This window comes from Octodon degus, unplaced genomic scaffold (genome assembly GCF_000260255.1).
Source record: "Octodon degus isolate 3935 unplaced genomic scaffold, OctDeg1.0 scaffold00087, whole genome shotgun sequence".
Lineage (NCBI taxonomy): Eukaryota > Metazoa > Chordata > Mammalia > Rodentia > Octodontidae > Octodon > Octodon degus.
This window is the reverse complement of record NW_004524663.1, coordinates 8,893,768-8,913,764: the sequence shown is the minus strand read 5'-3', so window position 1 is coordinate 8,913,764 and position 19,997 is coordinate 8,893,768. Positions and strand designations below refer to the sequence as shown.

Here is a 19,997-nt window from a genome sequence, read left to right as displayed (position 1 = left end):
AAAACAACAAACTGGTTCTGAGGCCCAAAACTTATAAATTAATTTTCACAGAACTTTAACAAATGTTTCAATAATTTCTTTAACTCTGTTATGGTTCTCACAGTTTTTCTCTTAGCTTCACTGCTGGTATTGCTTACTTTTTTTGGAGCCACAGCTACAATATTTTATGCCTATGAAGTGCAAGGACATAGAAGCACAGTGACTGATGTTCTAACACAATAACACAAGCACTATATATATTGTCTGAGCAAGAACTTACCTGAAGCCTCACCCCTTTGTGTTGGCTATAAGATGCAACCTGTGACTCTGGGCCATCCAAGATTTTTCAGGTCAGAATTTTGGTTGACTGTTGAGCAAAGATAGGATCACGCTGTAGAATTTTCTTCCAACTTTGCTGTTGGAATAGTGGAAAGTTAAGTTTGGAGCTTTTGAACAACTAAGGTGTCACTGTAGTTTCAGTCTACTGTTATCACCCAGTCCTTGGGGATATATTGCAAGATACCTCATGGATGCTAGACTGCAGAGAGGATAGAATATTGAAATTTAATGCTTTGCTGTTATAACTGAACACCCATCATGCATTGTGGCCATAGATTTTGCAATTTGAGGTATGACAGGAGAACTAGCAGATTCTTTTTCCTTTAAAGTTTTAAAAATAGATTTCTTATTACCATAGATTTTTAGCAGTCTCAGTATACAGTTTTTTTTTCCCATAAATCAGGAATCTTTACCATTTCACTGGAAGGATGTGCTGTTTTTCTTTGATATATCCCAATTACCAACATCCCTACTCTTGGACTTTGAGGCTATTTAAGGAAAGTACAGTTTCCTTGAATGTCAGCACTGTGTAATGTGGCAGAAAATCTGATAACTAAGCCACTAAGTGATAGGTAGCTGGTAGATGCAGTGTAGATACACTGGGCAAAAGAATGAATCACATCCCAGGAGGTAAAGAGCAGGTTGCCATGAGATTGCATCACATTACTCAAAAGAGCACACAGTGTAGAATTTATAAATTATTTCTAGAATTTTCCTTAACAATTTCAGATTGTAACTGATCACAGGAAACTGAAAAATAAGAAAACCAAAACCATAAGAGGAACAACTGTACTTATTCAACTCTGAGGCTAACATTTGAGCCTCAGAAAGGTATTTGTGATCATACTAAAGATCACATAGTGGTAAACTAGGTCTCTAAACTTACAGGGTTTTTACTTATTTGTTTTTCTTTCTTGTAAACAGATGCATGGAAGTAAGTGTCCTCTGCCTTTAGTATATAGTAATCTTTTTCTTGTTGTCATAAACAAATGAGAATAAGAAGCTCAACTTTTCTGTGTACTTTTTTTTTTGGAACTGGGGACTGAACTCAGCTTGAGCTTGGCAGGCAAGCGCTTATTCTACTGAGCTATCTCCCTGGCCCCTTGTACTGTGTATGTTCCAATCACAGTCACTTATATTTTAAGTTATGTTCTATCATAAGTTGATTTTACATTCTTTACCTCATTTTTTTCTGGAAACAATCATATATTGTAGAAAACACAGAAACCATTGCTTTCATTGTCTTTTATGAGAAGAAAACAGTCTCAGAGAAATCACTTATTTGAGGTCAGCCATCAACTAATGAACACCAGAATCAGAATCTAAGGCTTCTGGGTTTCAGATGTACAGTGATGATCTCTTCCTTGCCAAACTGAATGTATAGAATTCAGTGAATTACTTACTATTTTAAATAGGATGTAAACCAAAACAATACCTAGATACAATAATTTGTTTTGCCATTGTGCCTGGCATTTCTGAATTCTTTTTTTTTTTTTTTTGTCAGAACCGGGGATTGAACTCAGGCCCTTGCGCTTGCCAGGGAAGCGCTTATCCCACTGAACCATCTCCCTGGCCCTGTCAATTCTTCATTGTCAAACAAGGCATAGAGATTCTCTCTCTTCCTCCTAAGAATGTAATGGCTATTTTAGTATTTGTAGGGCAAAAATCTGAATTAAAGTATAATAAGCACACATTTGTAGATATATATATTCTTGTTTTCAGTGACAAATATAAAAGAAATTTGAAGTACATGATCAAGCTTAGTGACTATCACCTTTTATGTGAGACCAAGGTTTTATTTGGGGTTCATTTCTATTTTGAATGTAGTAGAATTTATTGCTAATATTCTGTTAATCACATTTGAGTATTACATGAATTAAATGTTCTCCATTTCCAAATATTAGCATTTTTAGTTGGTTTTATCATAGTAGCTTCTCATGGTGTTAATTTAAAGAATATCAGTAAAAAACTGGAATCACTTAATAAATTTGCCTTCCAACAAGACTAGCTGGAATCCCCAGACATGCTTACCTGCATTCTACATGAATTTTCTGGGAACTTTCCTTATTATTTTGTACTTGTTCAAATGCAAGTGTTTTGTACTCTGTCTTAGTCAGATACATATTTTTCCAAAGTATGTCCTAACGGTCATCATTTATAGATGACAGAGTGCTAACCTCAGTAGGATTTTCACTTAGAGTTGCCTTACTATAGGTGGTAAGTTATCAACTTTAAAAAACTCTTTTTTGTTATTGCTGTTGAATTCTGACTCATTAGTGGAAGTGGAGTCATACCTGTGATAGTAAAAGGATGTTTCCCTGTCTAGTTCCAATAAGAATGGAGCCGTATTGAGGAATACCTCTTTAACATCTGTAAATTAGTTCAGCTACCTACTTTCAATAATGAAATTATTTCATGGCAAGTTTCATGCTATGGCTTTTTTTTTTTTTTTTAAATGTATTTGGAACAGGGTCTCTCAACACAGCTTGGACTCATAGTGATCCTCCGCTTTGGGCCTACCCAGTGCTGGGATTACAGGCATGCACCACCACGCCCAGTTTCAGTGGCTGGCTTAGTGCAGCCAGGGCAGGGCCGGCATTGCCTACAATGCTGGAGATCAAACCCACGTCCCTGCCCTTGCCAGGCAGGTGCTTAGAACACTGAGCTATCTCCCTAGCCCTGCAACTTCTTTTAATAAGAATAAAGGCTTCGAAAAATTAAAATAAAAAATAAAGGCTTCGTCTCTAATTATTGTCACTAATACTGCTTATATATGTCTTTTTTCTTGGCACAGCTCAATGGTTATTCGGGACTTAACCTTACGCAGTGCTGCTAGCTTTGGCTCCTTTCACCTGATCCGTCTACTCTACGATGAGTATATGTTCTACTTAGTAGAACATCGTGTTGCTCAGGCAACAGGAGAAACTCCTATAGCAGTCATGGGCGAGGTAAGAGAAGAGAAAGAGCTGTGATGTGTTAGATTTTTATAATAATAACCTGAGAAGTATATTAGTTTTTGACTGAATCTATGGTTCTACCTAAGTGAGCCTCAGACCTCAGAGAATGTTAAATCAGTGCAAAGAGTCCTGAACACATTTTCACTGACTTGAACCACTAACAATATATGCATAACTGTTCCATTGGGAGCTTGTGTAATGCAAGTACAGTCACGCATGGAATAGCATGTAGGTACCACTGCTGGTGTGAGCCACCTAGCAGAAAGGTATACAGATTACAGTCCCATCGTAAATATGCTAGGCCCTTCTGCTTCATGTGTATTTTTAATCAAAGAATTATACAATTATAGATTATTTCATGTGAAAGTATGTCTGCAAAATAAAAGCTTAAGAACAATTGGATTTAAATCTATTGAATGGGAAATAAAGATTAATTCTTCTGAAAGGCTAAGGGTTAGGAATGCAAGGGAAATATGCATGAGGTATGACCATAATAGTATGTTGAACATTTCTTTTTTACAATTAATTATAGTAAATGACACATTGTTAGTAACCCCCATCAAAATACTCCCTGCTCACTTCAAACTCACCTGTCCCATCTTTCTTATCACTTTGTAAAGTAGTTGTGAAAGTCCTCTTTCATGAATGGTTTTAGTGGGACTGTTGGGGCTTCTTTGATGCCCTGAACTGATCTATGACATTTACCTTTTATGGTCATTTGGACTTTAGAGAAAAGCCACAGTATACACTGTCCTAGATCTGTTGAATAAGGTGAATGAGGACACACTAATTTTTTTTTTTTTTTTTAATGGAACCAGGGATTGAACTCAGGCCCTTGCGCTTGCCAGGGAAGCACTTATTCCTCTGAGCCATCTCCCCAGCCACTCACACTAATGTTTTTATATGAAGAAGTTGCTATAAATATTTGATGAAATATATAAATGTTTAAATTAAAGCATATATCACAATGAAAATCTTTGCCATTTATCCCCTGAAAATATTTCCCTCACTTCAGACATACAGTATTTATCCCATTGTTCTTGGCAATATATCTTATTGTACTTGAGAGGTTTCTTTTAATTTAAACATTCATTGTATTTTTTTAACACCCCTTGTATTTGTTGGCTTTTTCTCCCAGCCTTCAAAACAAAATCAGTGATTCTGTTTCAGAAAAGTGAAGAGTAAAGGTCAGGGAGGTGACAGTGTTAGCAGCTAACATGTTTTAGACACAATGCGCCAGGCACAGTTCTAAGTCATTTACATGTAGCAGAACATTTAAGCCAGGCGTGGTGATGCATGCCTATGATTGGGAGGTCGAGGCAGGGGGATTTCTGTGTGTTTAAAGCCAGCCTGAGCTATAAAGTGAGTTCCAGGCCAGCCTGAACTGCATAATGAAACCCTGTCTCAAAAAAACAAAACAAACAACAATAATAATAGCAACAACAACAGTTCAGTGAGATAGGCACTGTTTTATCCTTTTTATAAACAGATGTGTAAGGTTTATGCAGAAAGCTTGGACACAGTGATTAAGGGTCACATAGCTAATAACTGCTAAAGACTTTTTTCAAACACAGTGTGATTTTCAAGCCCATGCTTTAGTAACTAGTAATGTGGATGTGGAGGGAGCAATCTTTGTTAGAATTCCTAATTTGCAATCAAAATACCTTATCCTCAGAAGTGTAAAAAAATAAAAACTCTAAAGCTAGTATTAGCAATAAGCAATAGTTACTATAATGAGGAGTGGATGCAAATGCTGAAATGATTTATCACTGAGTCATATATATATGTATATATATATGCATATATATACATATATATATATATATATATATATATATATATATATATATATATATATATGTATGACTTGTTTTTTTTCCTGGCTCAGCCTGCCTTGAGGGTAGGGCTGACACACCATGTGGTACCAGGGATCAAACCGCAGTCCCATGCTCCTGCCTCAGCTTGCCTAAGCAGGCAGGTGCTTTTGACTGCTGAGCTATCTCAATGGCCCATTTTTATTATATTAACTTGAGGGTACTTTATAGCTTTTTGGATTATACTAGGCCAGACAAAGATTACCTAAAGCAGTAAAGAAGACATGTTCAGTTTTAACCTGTGTGCTCAGCTAACTTTTAAAAAGCAAAGATAAATATTAGATGCTTTTCCTAGTTTGATAAATATAATAATAAAGTATACATAAAGTGTATCAGAATCTTCAGGAATCTTCCTATCCTAATATAAATAAATTGCATATCCAGCATATGCAGATAAGATCAGAGATATTGAGGGTGGTAGGGCTGTAACTGTTAAGCATATTCAGAACATTAATTAAAATAGTCTCTGTTCCTTTTCTTATAGTATATACATCTGTATTTCTATGTACAATATTGTCCAGTGGTAATTGTGCTTAAATGATGCCAAATGGGCGTATGTGAAATTAAGAATCACTTTCTAAATAATAGGCAACAGTTCTGTAACTAAAACAATCTGTACCTTTCTCAGATATGGCTTCCTCTATTGCTGTTTTCTTTGGTTACATAAACATTGCAAAATACCTACGTGGCTACATTAAGTACTGTAAGTTTTTTCAGCTCAAGGTTCAAGACCTTTTACTGCTTTTATTTTGTGCTGTACTGACATTATCATTTGATGTAGACTTTATCTAGTTCTGTAACTTTCTGACTAAGAGAATATTGTTTAACTTCCATGTGTTTGCATAATATTTGTAGGTTGTTTGTTTGTTTGTTTGTTTTGTACTGGGGATAGAATGAAGGACCTAGCACTTGCCAGGCAGGTGCTTATGCCACTTGCCATGGATTTCTAATTTGATTTTTCTATGATCTAATAATACACATTGAATAATTTCAGTTCTTTTATATTTACCTAACCAGGCTTTATGGCCTAGTATGTGGTATATTCTATAAAAAGTTCCATGTGCTGCAAAGAATATGTTTTTTTTTTGGTGAGTGGAACATTAAGTTCATTTGTGCAAAGGTTTGGTTCAACTCTGCTATTTATTTAACTTTTTGTCTAGTTGATCTATGATAGTGGAGTATTGAAGTCCTCCACTATAATTTTATTAATGTTTTTTGTTCTATGTCCAGTAGTATTTGTTTTATGAGGTTAAGTGCATTGGGTGCCTATATATCTTTTATTGTTATCACTCCCTGTTGTGCCTGGGGATATAGCTCAGCAGCACAGTACGTGCTTGGCAAGTGCAAGTTCATGAGTTTGATTCCTGGCAAAAAAAAAAAAAAGGAAAAAGAAAGCCTCCCTGTTGAATCTTATAAGCAGTGTGTAGTGATGTTCTTTGCCCCTTCTGATCAGTTTTGACTCATTGTCCATTTTGTCTGAAAATAGGATAGCTCTTCCTGATTGATTTCTTGTTCTTGTTGCATGAAATATTATTTTGTATCCTTTAAATTTTAGTTTTAATTTATTTTTAGATTCAGTGTGTTTCTTGTTTGTAGGATTCTGTTGGATTTTGTTTCTTGATCTATTTTGCCAGTCTCTGTCTTTTTATTGAGAAACTCAGACCATTCACATTGAGAATTATTTCTAAAAAATACTTCCTACTATCATTTTATTATCTTTCTGTTGCTGATTCCTTTTATCCCTCTGCTTAATTGCTCAACCTGACACATTTATTCCTTTAGACTTTCCTGCTTTATTGGCATCATCTTCTCTTCTTTTTATTTTATGAAAAAAATTAAATTTCATAATAAAATGATAATAACAATAGTTAATACACAGTGGCTCAGTAGCTTAAAAGAACTTACTCAGAATACAAGACATAGAGTAAAAAATTTCCCCAAAGAAATAAATAGATATGAAACTTTCTTTTCAATGAACTAAGATAAATTAGTAGTATAATTTAAACAAATTAGGATATATATTAAATTGTTTTCAAACAATGGAATAGGTAATTTGAGCAAGTATTTGAACTTGTTGCTACTAGCTATTTATCCCATATATATACACATATGTAAATATACATGTAATATGTATGTATAATGTTTCCATATAGGAGAGACCATACAGTATTTAAGCTTGTGTGTCCAGTTTACTTCACTTAACATTATGTTCTCAGTTGCATCCTTTACCTATGAATGCCTCAAGTTTATCTTCATGTTGGTGTATAGCATCTCTTGTGTATAAACACCACATTTTCCTTACTCATTCACCTGTTGATGGATATATACACTGTTTCCAAGATACAAGTCTTATAAGTAATTGTACTGCTATGCACATGAGTATACATGTAATCCGATAATATGATGATTTTAACTCTGGAATATACCTAGAAAAGAGATGGCTGGGTCAAATGGAGCTTCTGTTTTCAGGTTTTTGAGAAATCTCCACGCTGATTTCTGTAGTAGCTATACTAGTTTACATTCCCACCAACACTGTAGAAAAGTTCCTTTTTCCCCACATCACCAATATTTGTTAGTATTAGATTTTTCAGTGATGGCCATTCTTTCTGAAGTAAGATGGTATCTCAGTGTGGGCCGGCAGTGATTTGTTTTTGTTTTTGTTTTTGATTCATATACTTACTGGCTGTTTGTACTTCATCTGATGTGTAGATTGTCTCTTCACTCTGTTCTTTTCTGTGCAAAAGCTTTTAAATTTGATGTGATCCTATTGTTGATTCTTCTATCCTTTCTTGTCCCATTGAGGTTCTGTTCAAAACATCCTTGGCTATGCCTGTGTCTTCAAAAATTTTGCTTTTTTTATCTTCCAGCACATTAAATGTATCTCTTTTAACATTTAGATCTTCAATCAATTTTGATTTTTGTTTATTGTGTATGTACTGAGACATATGGGCCTAGATGCAATCTTCTGAATGTAAATAAACAAGGCTGTCTTTCCTCTGATGTGTATTTTTGGCTCCTTTGTCAAAAAAGTCAAGTAGCTGTATTGCCTCAGGTTGTTTATACTTTTCTATTCTATTCCATTCATCCACATGACCAGTTATGAGCCCGTACCATGTTGTTTTATTCACTATAGATTTATAGTGTAACTTCAAGTCTAGGATAGTGATGCCTTCTGCATTACATCTAGATGTGTGGGAAATGACTTTGGTACTTGGATTGGAACTGCATTACATTTGTATTTCACATTTGGAAGTATAACCTTATGTTTTTTATGCCTATCCTGGAACAAGGGATATCCTTCCGTTACCTGTTCTCCTCCCCCATGAGAAATGATGAGGAAGATATCCTTCCTTTTACAGAGTGAAGTAAGCTTTCATTTTAGGTTTTTCACTTCCTTATTTAGGTTCATTCCTAAATCTTTAAATTTTTTATGCTATTATAAATAGTATTGTCAAGGCTGGGAATATAGCTCAGTGGCATAGGTGCCTGCCGGTAAGCTCAAGGTCCCAAGTTCAATCCTCAGTACCACCAAAAAAAAAAAATAGTATTATTGTTGTTTCTTTCTTGGATATCCTTGAGAATTTTTTTTTGAAGTGCTGGTTTGGTGATTATGAATTTCTTAAGGGATTTGTTATAGAAAGACCCTATTTCTTCATCCATTTTGAAAGATAGTTTGTATGACATTTGGGTTGGAAGTAGTTTTCTTTTGTGGCTTGAAACACTTCACTGAAGCTCTACTGACCTGTAAAGGTTTGTGTTGAGAAATACACTATCATTCTAATTGATTTAGGTTTATGATTGATTCATTGCTTTTTTTCTAGCAGGTGTGTGGTTTTTGATTACCTCCAAGTGTTGGAGGACTTGGCAGTTTTGGGAGGCATTTTGTTGCCTTGTCTGCTCATGTTTCTTTCGTCTCTTTTTTTTGGGGGGGCGGGGGGAGGTGGGTATTTGTGTATGCTAAGGTTAATGGGTCCAATATAGTTGAAAAAATGTTTACTAGTATGAAGATGTCTTTAGTTAGTATCTGATTTTCATTCATGTAGTCCAGGTGTATCCAATTCTAGATCTTTGCTTCTCTCTCAAAATCAAACTACATTCATTATTTTAGGAGGGGAGGATGCACTATCGTTGCCCCACCACTCAATTCTCTGGCAATGGACTGCAGTATTGTTAATGACACAGTTTATTGGCATAAACAGAAGACCAATTAATAGCAACGTTTTGCTACTCTGACAACGGCAACAAAATCATCAACAGTAATAGTGTCACAGATAAACTAGGTATTGACATACTATATGAGTGAATAATATGCCACTCTCAACCATAGAAGCAAGATCCATAGTTATTCTTGAAAAACTAAGAAAAACCAAATATTGATAATACAGTAAATTCTACTAAATGTAACAACTATACCTCTACTTTATAATAGAAAAACAATTCAATATTCATAGCATAAATTTAACCATATAAAGATTAATAAGGCATAATAGTTCTGTGAGTAACCGTTACTCAAAGAGAAAAAATGAAAGAAGAAAAATTTGAAAACTTGAGCAGTGAGATATGAGCAGGAAAGAAACATGAGATAAAGTATCTTATTAAGCAGCAAAAATTAATAAAATGTGGTAAAAGTAACAGAAAAGAACAAACAAGGAAAAAAGAGAAAATAGTGACAAATTAAAATAAAAAGAGAAGAACGTAAAAGAAATAAGAGAAACAAGGGAAAAAAACCCACCCCAAAAATACCACTGGAAGGAAAATATGAAGATTTATACTCATATGCTTAATGCCGTATATATTGTGTATGAATATATTTATTGAATATATAACACTTTATTTGCTTTATAAAACAATATTTGGGACAATTTTTTTTTGATTTATGTTTTTGGCACAGGGTCTTGCTATGCAGCTCAGACTCATAGCGATCCTCCTGTTTTGGCCTCCCCACCACTGGGATTACAGGTGTGCACCTTCATGCCTAGTCTTGGTGGCCGGCTTGGCGGGTCCAAGGCAGGACCAGCACAACATGTGGTACAGGATCAAACCTGGGTCCTTGTACTTGCCTGACAGGTGCTTAGACTACTGAGCTATCTCCCCAGCCCTGGGACAAATATTTTATAAGCAATATTTAGTTAAGTAGATTCATATTCTGTTTATCATAATTATACTTATTTCAGATCTATAACACTTCCATAGCCAAATTGTTTTAAATAATGAAAAACCAAAAGACACTTTAAGTATTCAATTGTGAATATCAGTATTGAAGATAATGTCTCAGTAATATTTTTAGGGGAAGTTTTAAAACATATAAGGATTTACCATTTATGGAAAAATGTCTTGAATTACTTAAAGTTGACATACTCAGTGTGGTAACAAAAAAATAGTCTTCAAAACCTAATAATGGAAGAAGAGCAATAATTTAGCAGTCAAGCTTTGGGGATAAAAATTCAGTGAAAAACTACCATTTGTTGGAAGTACAACTGTAATAACTAAGCATGGATGTTTAAAGTAAAATCAAACCAAAGAAGAAATTTCAGTGAAAATTATTCTGTTGCAACGAGGGAATACACTAAAAATGTGCTTGTGGAAGAATGGCTTTGTTATAAAGAATATTTTAAAGGAAAGAATTGTTTTGGAAACTGCAATATTTTGCAGGGGAAAGTAGTAGCTTAGAAAATGCATGGATGGGGCTGGGGAGATGGCTCAGTGGAATAAGTGCTTCCCTGGCAAGTGCAAGGCCTGAGTTCAATCCCCGGTTCCACAAAAAGAAAGAAAGAAAGAAAGAAAGAAAGAAAGAAAGAAAGAAAGAAAGAAAGAAAGAAAGAAAGAAAAGATAATGCATGGAATAGTGTTTAGTTTGTATCTGTGCATCCCCCAAAGCCTACTGCAATCATAGCATGCACAAGCTTGGGTGAGGTGATTGGGTCATGGGGGCATCATATGCATAAGTAGATTGATTACCAGGGAGGCGATAGCTGTTTGCCACTGGGTGGTGGGGCCGACTGGAAGGGATGGATCATGGAGAGCCACTCCCCCTCACCTCCCCTTGCTCTCCAGTGTTGCGATGCCTTAAGGTGAGCAGCGCCCGCCGTGGCAGCCTCTTCCACCCTGTGGCTTCTGCTCTGAAACAAGCTAACTGTGGGTTGAAACCTCTGTAGACTGAGCCAAAATAAGCCTCTTCTCTTTCAAGATGTCAGGTATCATGCCTCAGGGATAAAAAGTTACTGAGCTGAACACTTTTCACAAGTTACATCATTGTTATTTAGAATAAAGTTTCACATTAATATTTTCTTAAGCATTGTCTGACTTGGTGACATCACTATACTCAGTTTTTACATTTTTGTTTGATATTCACCTAAACCTTGCAAAAGGTATATTAATGTATCCCATTTTCATCAGTGAGGAAAATGGAGGTTGAAAGTTACCCCAAATCAAAGCTAGCAAGTTGTAGAACTTTAGAAAGAGGACTGTCTTATTGTATGAGCTTAATTAACATTAAAAATGTTGACCTATAAATTGTTTTGTACACCACTGCAGAATAGAGATAATTAATTTTAATTAACTTGCTTTGATCTATACTCTCCACTCTGTCAAACTCATATCCATGTGTACACACTCATTTTCCTTCTCACAATGATTAACAACCAGATGCCTAATATATGTGTTTATTATTTGATTCCAGCAATTTTTTTCCTCTCCTTTGCAGGATGTCTTTTGATAGTCCTACTACTCTTACTTTCCTTTTCTTATTGTTATTAAATGTTTATAATATACAAGCTAAGTTAAATATTAGTGTATATCAATTGAAAAGCCACATCTGCCCTAAAACAACAAATCATACCCTTCAGTTCCTTTGTACTCACCCAAAGACAGATTTAAATAAATCAGTTTATCTATCTGTCTATCTGTCTATTTATCTATCTATCTCTTTATCATAGCTTGGTTTTAGCTATAAATCTCTTTACATTAGCATAATTTCTAACAACCTGAAAGTAACTTATAAAAGACTTCATAGAAGAAACATACAATTGACTCTGTAGGAACTGTCCCATTTTGCTTCCCTTTTCCTGGCTTGTCATTCTGTCATCCATCTGTGCATTTCCCTCTGGACCCTCCCTGCTCCGTAGGGATTGTCTTACCTGCTGGCTTTGAACTCTATAGCCTTTTCTCCAGAGCATACAGAGAATTTTGATTATAACTCCAAAGTAAGTACTAAAATAAATTTAGAAATAAGTCATTCAGGGAAGGAAGTACAGAAATGTTTGGGACAGATTGCCAATTTGTTGGGCATCTCACTGGATGTCATGAGTCATATATTGAATTTTTTTTCTTTTTTCTTTTTTTCTTTCTTTTTTTTTTTTTTTTTTTTTTTGTGGAACTGGGGATTGAACTCAGGCCCTTGCGTTTGCCAGGCAAGCATTTATTCTACTGAGCTATTGTACTCCCCAGCCCCAATATATTGAATTTCTAGGCTAATAAAGCTCCTTGATAAAAAAGTATACCTTCTTAGAACATTTCAGAGAATATCCGTAGCACATTAGGAATTTATTTCTAAGTACTTACATCTAGGCAACTAAAAGTTGGGAAAGAAACAAAAAAATAAAAGATTTCTTAAAGTATTTCAGTGACCAAAGTGCAGAATTATCACTGTAAATGTCAGAAGAAAAAGCTCAGCACCTGATCTTCAGCAAACCCCACCAATAAGTTATTGGTTTAGAGGAACCTGGTGATCCTTGGGCGGGCCTGACCTAAGTGCAAATGCCAAGTCAGATTGGTTGCTTGGCAGGGACCAAGCGCGAAGCTCCACCTGCTGGTGTCCTTACCAAGTGCTGCTGCCTGTCCCAGTCCCCACTGGCTCTTGTGGGGAGATGGCTTGACAGTTTTTCTCTCAATCACCAGTGAAGATGGTGGTTGCTCGTCCTGCTGATGAAGAAATAACCCTTGTTTGAGATAGCCCAAGTTTTTCCAATTCATAGGGATAGTTTCCCGCTTTTCTTAGTAGTATCATTGTGCTAAAATGCACTGCTCTACAATGTCATAAGAATGAGAGATTGTTTACAAGAGCACGGGCCTGTGTGGCAACAGTGCTGACGCTTCAGAACTGCTTGCACATGTGGTAAAGATCGCCTTGGTACAAGAGAACACGTTTCCACCTCCAGTCCTGCTATCTATGTGGTTAGTGATTTTGAAGACATGGAGGTGGTAAATAAAAATTAAGTTCTCCTCCTCTGAAACAATAAAGTAATACTGTGCTTTCCTCTGAGATGGTACAAGTAGCCTCAAGAGGAGCCAGTTGTGTTAGGAGCAAGGTTCTCTCTGCCACCCAGTTTTATTTTCATGAGTGTGGGCCAGCCTTCTCTAATGCTTACAGGGACCAAATATTATGGACCCTGCACATATCTAGATATAGTTTGTCTATATGTCTAAATAGTTTTAAAATGTCTTGATGGATTTTGTCCTCATTTAGGAGATATTTAAATAAAACAGTATTCTCACAAACTGTAAATAAAATTATCCTATCCACCTACCTTGACAAATGTTATCTTGGTAACAAATGGTAAGACTGTTTAAATTTGCTATCTTCATCCACAAGTTCTGTGCCAGAAAATGACACCATACACATAGCCAGCTTCTGGCTCCCAAAAAATTCTTTTTGTTTCTGCATCCACCCTGATCTTACTTCATGAATGGTTTTGCATTCATAGGTGTGACTACCTCAGCCGAATGTTCATATTTGTTTTGTACCTTTTGAAAGCCACTGCCCTGTACGTACTGCCTGTCTTTTTTCCTCTAATGGATGGATTTGGAGAAGAGACTCTAATGGAAGTGTAGGCTTGGAAAGGAACTCAGAGCTTTGTAGATCACAGGAGCAAGGCTTGAGGGGTGGGCATAGGAGGAAAACATAAGCTCCAGAAAGGAACACCCACTAGGCAGGGCTCCCCAGCCCATGAGGATTCAGGATGTGGGCTCCTCTTGCTTTAGCTCATGGTGCTGGTGAGGCTTCTGGGGTTTTTGGTTTGGTTTGGTTTTTTGTTTTTTGAGGCTTCTGTTTTTGAAATTAATTTTCTTTTCCAAAACAACGGAGGTCTGTATTCTTACTTGAGCCCTTCACTGCCTGTATGATGTCTCATGACTGTGGCTTACAGATTTGAAACTGTGTAAATGTGCATGCATTCCTGTGTCCCTAAAGGGCGCAAAGCCTAACAGGTTAAGTCGTGATACAAACGTGCTGCCCTGTGTGTAGAGTGGCAGTGGCAAGCATTGCTGGAACACCTGGGGTCCCGAAGAGCAGGACTAACAACAGTAGAGTGAAATTGTCCTTTGCATGGAATAAACTGAAAAATTTTAATCTTGATAGCAGGCCTCAGCAAATACTGTTTGAAGTTATATAGGTACAATACATAAAAAATAAACCCTAGATTTTAGCAAATGATGTATTTGTATTCCCCAAAATATAAAACTGGAAATTAAAGTCAGTTTTTTTACAGTTGGAAAACCCTGTATCAATGTTATATGAAAAATGTCTTGATGGATTTTTGTCTCAGTTAGGAGATATTCAAATAAAATAGTACTCTCAAACTCCTTATTATTCAAATTTCAAGAAATTTCTCTTGATTACTAAAAGTATCCAAAACATGGGCAGTATAAGGCTTCAATTAGGTAAGCAATGGGGCTGGGGAGGTAGCTCAGTAGAATAAGTGCTTGCCTGGCAAGCACAAGGTCCTGGGTTCAATCCCCAGTTCTAGAAAAAAAAAGTAGGTAAGCAAGTAGCTAGGTAGGTACATGGATAAATAGGTAGGTAGAAAGGGAGCGTGTGTAGACAGGCCAGCTTGCACATAGCAGGTGCCTGGCTTGAGTTCTGTTTCTTCCCTTTCCATAAATATATAAATATTGAAGCTATGTCTATCAATAGAACTGTATTTGATTGCTTTCTGCTCTAGATTAGATTTTTTTTAAATTGATTCTGCACTAACAATCCAAGTGATATACAATTACATGATCAGTTTTTGGACCATATAAAGTTGAATTTAAGAGTTAAACTAAGTAGAACTGATAATAGAAAGCACAGACAGGCTTTAATAATACTGTATTGTAACAGAAAAAGTAGCCTGCAGATGATTTTTGAATGTTGAGTCAGATGATTCATGGAATTACAAAGACACCAACAGCATTCCTTGGTATGTAGCCAAAGTGATAATCAGAGGCAAACTAATTCAATGCTTTGAAAAACACAACCAACAAAATAGATTGGGGAAATAAGTCAATTAGGAGAGAAAATGGCAACATTAGGGAAGAAGCATAAACATAATTAGGTCTAACCAGACAATCATAGCTATGCTTGAATTAAATCTTAACTAGTAGAAATGAATGAAAGGTTTTATAAGTACTTGTAAAATGTGGAGAAAGGATTTATTACAGTTTTTCTGCAATTTGCAAAGTAAAATAAGTTCCCAAGAGACATCTTATTCCAGACAATAGAAAGCATTTCAGAGAATTTTATAGTCATCTGTTCTTAGTGCCTAGCACAGCTTAAAGTTCTCTTTCCTAGAGCACAAGCCATTGATGGAAACTGACAGAATGTGTGCGTGTGCACACATACACGTTTCTTCATACATATGAAGGTTTCTTCGTATATATGAAGTTGCTACTGATGCAGCGATGGTCTGTAGACTGAGCCTAGAACTTTATTCCGAATCTGTGGGCTCTTCCTAGAGAAGCTGATGTCCTCGCATGTGTGTAGTCTTTCCTGCTTAGAACTTTCGACTGTTGGACCTGTCACCTGGTGGTGGGCATGATTCCCAAGTCAGTAGGAATGCTCAGGGAAGCATGGTAAAGTTTCTTTTTGTGTTCTGCAATGCATGCTGCCTGTGGTCCTGCCTGTCAGCTAATTGCATGCCTCACCTTACCATCGGCTGCGGCCTCTGTAAAGAATCACCAGATGGTGCCAACACAAGGCTTTCTGAGGTCTGTGACTGCTTGAGGTGCAGCGGGTGCTATCGGTTGGTCCCCATGAACCTGTCAAAGAGGACCAGGATGTAGCTTGTGCCTTAGTGAAGGACCTCAGTGTTAATGTTAGAGTTACTCAATCTGCCTTCATGTGAGTATCAGAAGGTTAGGGCTGTTCTGATCGTACTCTCATATTTAGTTTTTCAGTTTCAATTTCCACTTCTTTCTCTGGATTGACTTCTTTATGTAGTATTAACAACTCTGAACTCTGCGATATTGATAAACTTACAGGCATGAATGGTTTTAAGGAGCATAACTTAAAATACATACAGTAAAAATGTTCAGACTGGCAGGAAATTATGTAAAATTTAAAGTCTATAAGTGAACAATAAAATACCAATGTCCTCAGTGAGTAATATATTATAAAAGATTACTTGATTCCTAGATATCACCACCCCCTGCCCTACCCTTATGAGGAACACAGAACAAAAAAGAAACAATGCTCTAAATAGCTTAATCTGGTTGGGGATGTTTCCAATATTAGAATAAAAAATAATTTCTTAGGGTTTTCCTCAGGCAAATGTGACAGTAACTTATGTGATAGCAGTAGAAAGGCCTCCAGAGATTTCTAAGCTTTTGCGATTTTCCCTCCTTTTGCTGTACTAGGGATTGAATTCAGAGACTTATATATACTAACCAAGCATTCTACCACTGAGCTTTATCCCCAATCCAAACTATATGTATTTTAATCCCATGAATCTGGAGAAATGTCAAATTGCAGATGGAGCTAAGGTAGCTAATTGTTTTACTTTAAATAGGGAGATAGAGCTGGATGTGGTAACATGTGCTTGCGACCCCAGCATTCTGGGAGGCTGAGGTAGGAGGATCATAAATTTGAATGCATCCCAGACAATTTAGTAGCCTGTCTCAAAATAAAAAATATAAAATAAATAAATAGCTGGGATATAGCATAGTGCAGAGGCCTGAGTTCAATGTCTAGTGTTACTAAAAGGGAGAGCGGATTGTCCTGGATTATCTAAGTGGGCCCTATGTAATTATAAGCATTCTGAAAAATGGAAGAGAGACAAAAATCAGGGTTGCAGGGATGCAGTGTGAAAAAGACTTGAGCTGACATTGTCACCCTGGAAGGTGGGAAGAGGGAGAGCACAAACCAAGGAATGCTGTCAACTTCTAGGAGCTGGGAAGAAGAACTCTGTAGACCCTTGAGAAAAAGACAGTGCTGCCTACACTGGAGCTTAGCCCTGTGTGACCTGCTTTGGAGTTCTGACTTCCAGAACTGTAGGGTCATGTTGTTGTTGTTTTAATACACCAAGTCTGTGGTGATTTGTAACATCAGCAGTGGGGATCTGTTATGGTTTGAGAATTGCATTGCTCTGAATATTACTCAATCACTACTTGCTCTTCAGTGAATTATTTTTTGCTTCCTTCTCTCCTTGCCTCGCATCTCACTCCAATGAGGACCCCACTCTGAACTATGTCGTTATCTGGAGCTACTCTGTTTGCTTTTACCTGAAGAGAAGATAGGCTGTCAGTCTTCACACTTTTCCTAATACCCCACTTGGAATAAATTCCCCTTTAGGAAAACTTGCACCATCTGAATTATTGTCATAGTGATCTAATTTTCTTCATTTGTCTTACAACTTTCCCTGCAGCCTCACAACCTAGACTTCTTCCTTCTACTAATTCATAAAAATAACATTGCATTATCTATCTATCCATATATTTAGGTACCTGGAGAATTAGGAAAGATTGCTTTCCTAATGGACTTCTGTCGTGTGTGTGTGTGTGTGTGTGTGTGTGTGTGTGTGTGTGTGTGTATTTTAGGGAAGGGTCTACAGGGTGTTCAGAGTCTCATTACTAGATTGGACTCATAGTGATCCACCTGTTTACAGCCTCCCAAGAGCTGGGATTACAGGCGTGTGCCACCATGCCCAGTCTCAATTGCCACTCAGCACACCCCAGGGGTGCGGCTAGCATGGCAGGCCCGGGGATCAAACCTTGGCCCCTGCGCCTGCTTGGAGGCACTTTTATCTGCTGAGTTATCTGGCTGGCCCTTGGGCTTCTGTCTTAAAAGGATGACCCTTGGTTGTTGCCTCTTGACCTTCATCAGTTGATGCCTATATGCAGTAGCTACGCTTGTACCTAAGGCCTCCGGTAACACATTCTTCCTTTGACCAATGTCTTTACACCTTACCTGATGATAAAAATCTCTTCCCTTCCCTGCTTATGAGGTGGAGCAGAGCCTTATAAGCCTTTTCTTTGCTCTAGTCAGGTGCTAGCAGGCTGTTGGCAAAATCCAGTATATCATATATTTCTGTAAATAACATTTCATTAGAACTAAGTAAAAAAAAAAAAGAACTAAGTCACACTCACCCATTTACCTGTGGTCTGTGCTGTTATTGCACTAATGTGGCAGATGTAATAAGTGTGATAGTCTTTGTGAATTGTGAAGTTGGAAATACCTACCTTCTGGTCCCTTGTTTTGCTGTTGGTTTTTGTTGTTGTTGTTTTATTTGTTTTTTCCTTTTCCTTTAAGGGTGAAGGATCATAGCTTAGTTATCAGAATTGATTAGCTTGTATCCTGGGGAGAGATGTTATCCTTCTACCTGTAAATCTATAATCTGGATATATTGATGAGGGTTTTCTATAGAATGTGGTTTATATATGGAACATGGCCCTGGCTGCCCAAGGTGATTTGTTGTTCTTACTTAGAGGACAGATAAGTAAGTTGTAGTTCTGCTAGTGTCTTTTCAGAGCACCGAGATCATTGCCAGACTTATTCTTACAAATCTGGTCTATAGTTCTTGGGAAATGATCATAATTATAATGCTGTTAACAATAATAAGGATCACTTGTTAAGTGTGCCCATGTGCCAGGGACTATGTGATGTTCTCTAACTTGGTTCTTTAGAAAGAAGCAAGCTAAAACTATGGGAGAACTTCTTTCAGATTTTCTGCTTGAGCAATTAGCAAGCAGTGGTTATACTTCAACTATTATGTATAATATAAAAATGGTTATCATTACTCACTCCCTCCCCAGAGTGAGATAAACTGTTTATAACATGGCAGATGTCCCTAAGGGTAATGTGTTTATTATCCCAGACCCTTCTATCTGCCCTCACTTCCAGTGTGGACCAACCACCCCCCATACACACACCCGCCAGGGGTCCTTGATTGCTTGCTGTGTGGACTCCCTGACATTCTCGGCTTTGTTTCAGTGCCCAAGAGCCGCAGTGCACTGCTAGCTCCCCTACTGGGGAAAAGGCAGCTACTGCTGAGTCTAAATACTCAGTGCACCTTGAGCACATCTCTGGGCTGTGTGACCACTTGCTGAGCCAGGTTCCTCTCATTGTACTCAACCTCAGGGGAAGATAAGAGGCTTATAATCCATTACACCTCAGTTCTCTGTCCAGTTAGGGTCTCACTGAGTTTCTGTCAGGGATCCTGCCCGTAGTTGTCCTGGTCGTACTATCTGGTTGCCTGCTTATGCTTCATGGTCATTTCCGGTCTTACGCTGAACCTGTGCTCTAACAGACCATGCCTGCCTTGAGCAGCCATTCTCAGTCTACTGTTTTGCAGGAGTGTTTTATGTTATGACCCTTAGTGAGGACCCAGAGGAAATGGTTTCTATGATAGGAAGTCATTCTTGAAAATAAAAGCATGCTTTGTCGGTGGTCCATTCTAGTTTTTACTTCAGAACAGTCCCTGTTTGTCTTCTGACTGACCTCATGTTAATTCCTGCATGCACTGAGTGCCATTTGGTTCCTCTCTCCAGCACACTTTTTTAAGTTGTTAATTTATATGCCTTCCTATATGTATTCCCCCAACTACTTTTGCCTCTCCTCCCTTGCTCTCCTCTCTCTCTCTCTCTCGCCCCCCCATCT

The 19,997-nt window shown here is 37.3% G+C and overlaps 1 protein-coding gene across 4 annotated transcripts in view; it reads left to right on the top strand.

Annotated features, from left to right (window-relative positions):
• Positions 1 to 19,997, top strand: part of Rfx3 (regulatory factor X3) — a 285,362-nt gene that overhangs the window by 255,307 nt on the left and 10,058 nt on the right. For 3 of the 4 annotated variants that reach the window (XM_023721954.1, XM_023721953.1, XM_004637183.2), the window contains one exon: positions 3,113 to 3,266. The exons of the other annotated variant lie outside the window; for it this stretch is intronic. In XM_023721954.1, coding sequence (XP_023577722.1) covers positions 3,113 to 3,266 — 154 coding nt within the window. The remainder of the gene's footprint in view (positions 1 to 3,112; positions 3,267 to 19,997) is intronic. 4 annotated transcript variants of the gene reach the window in all.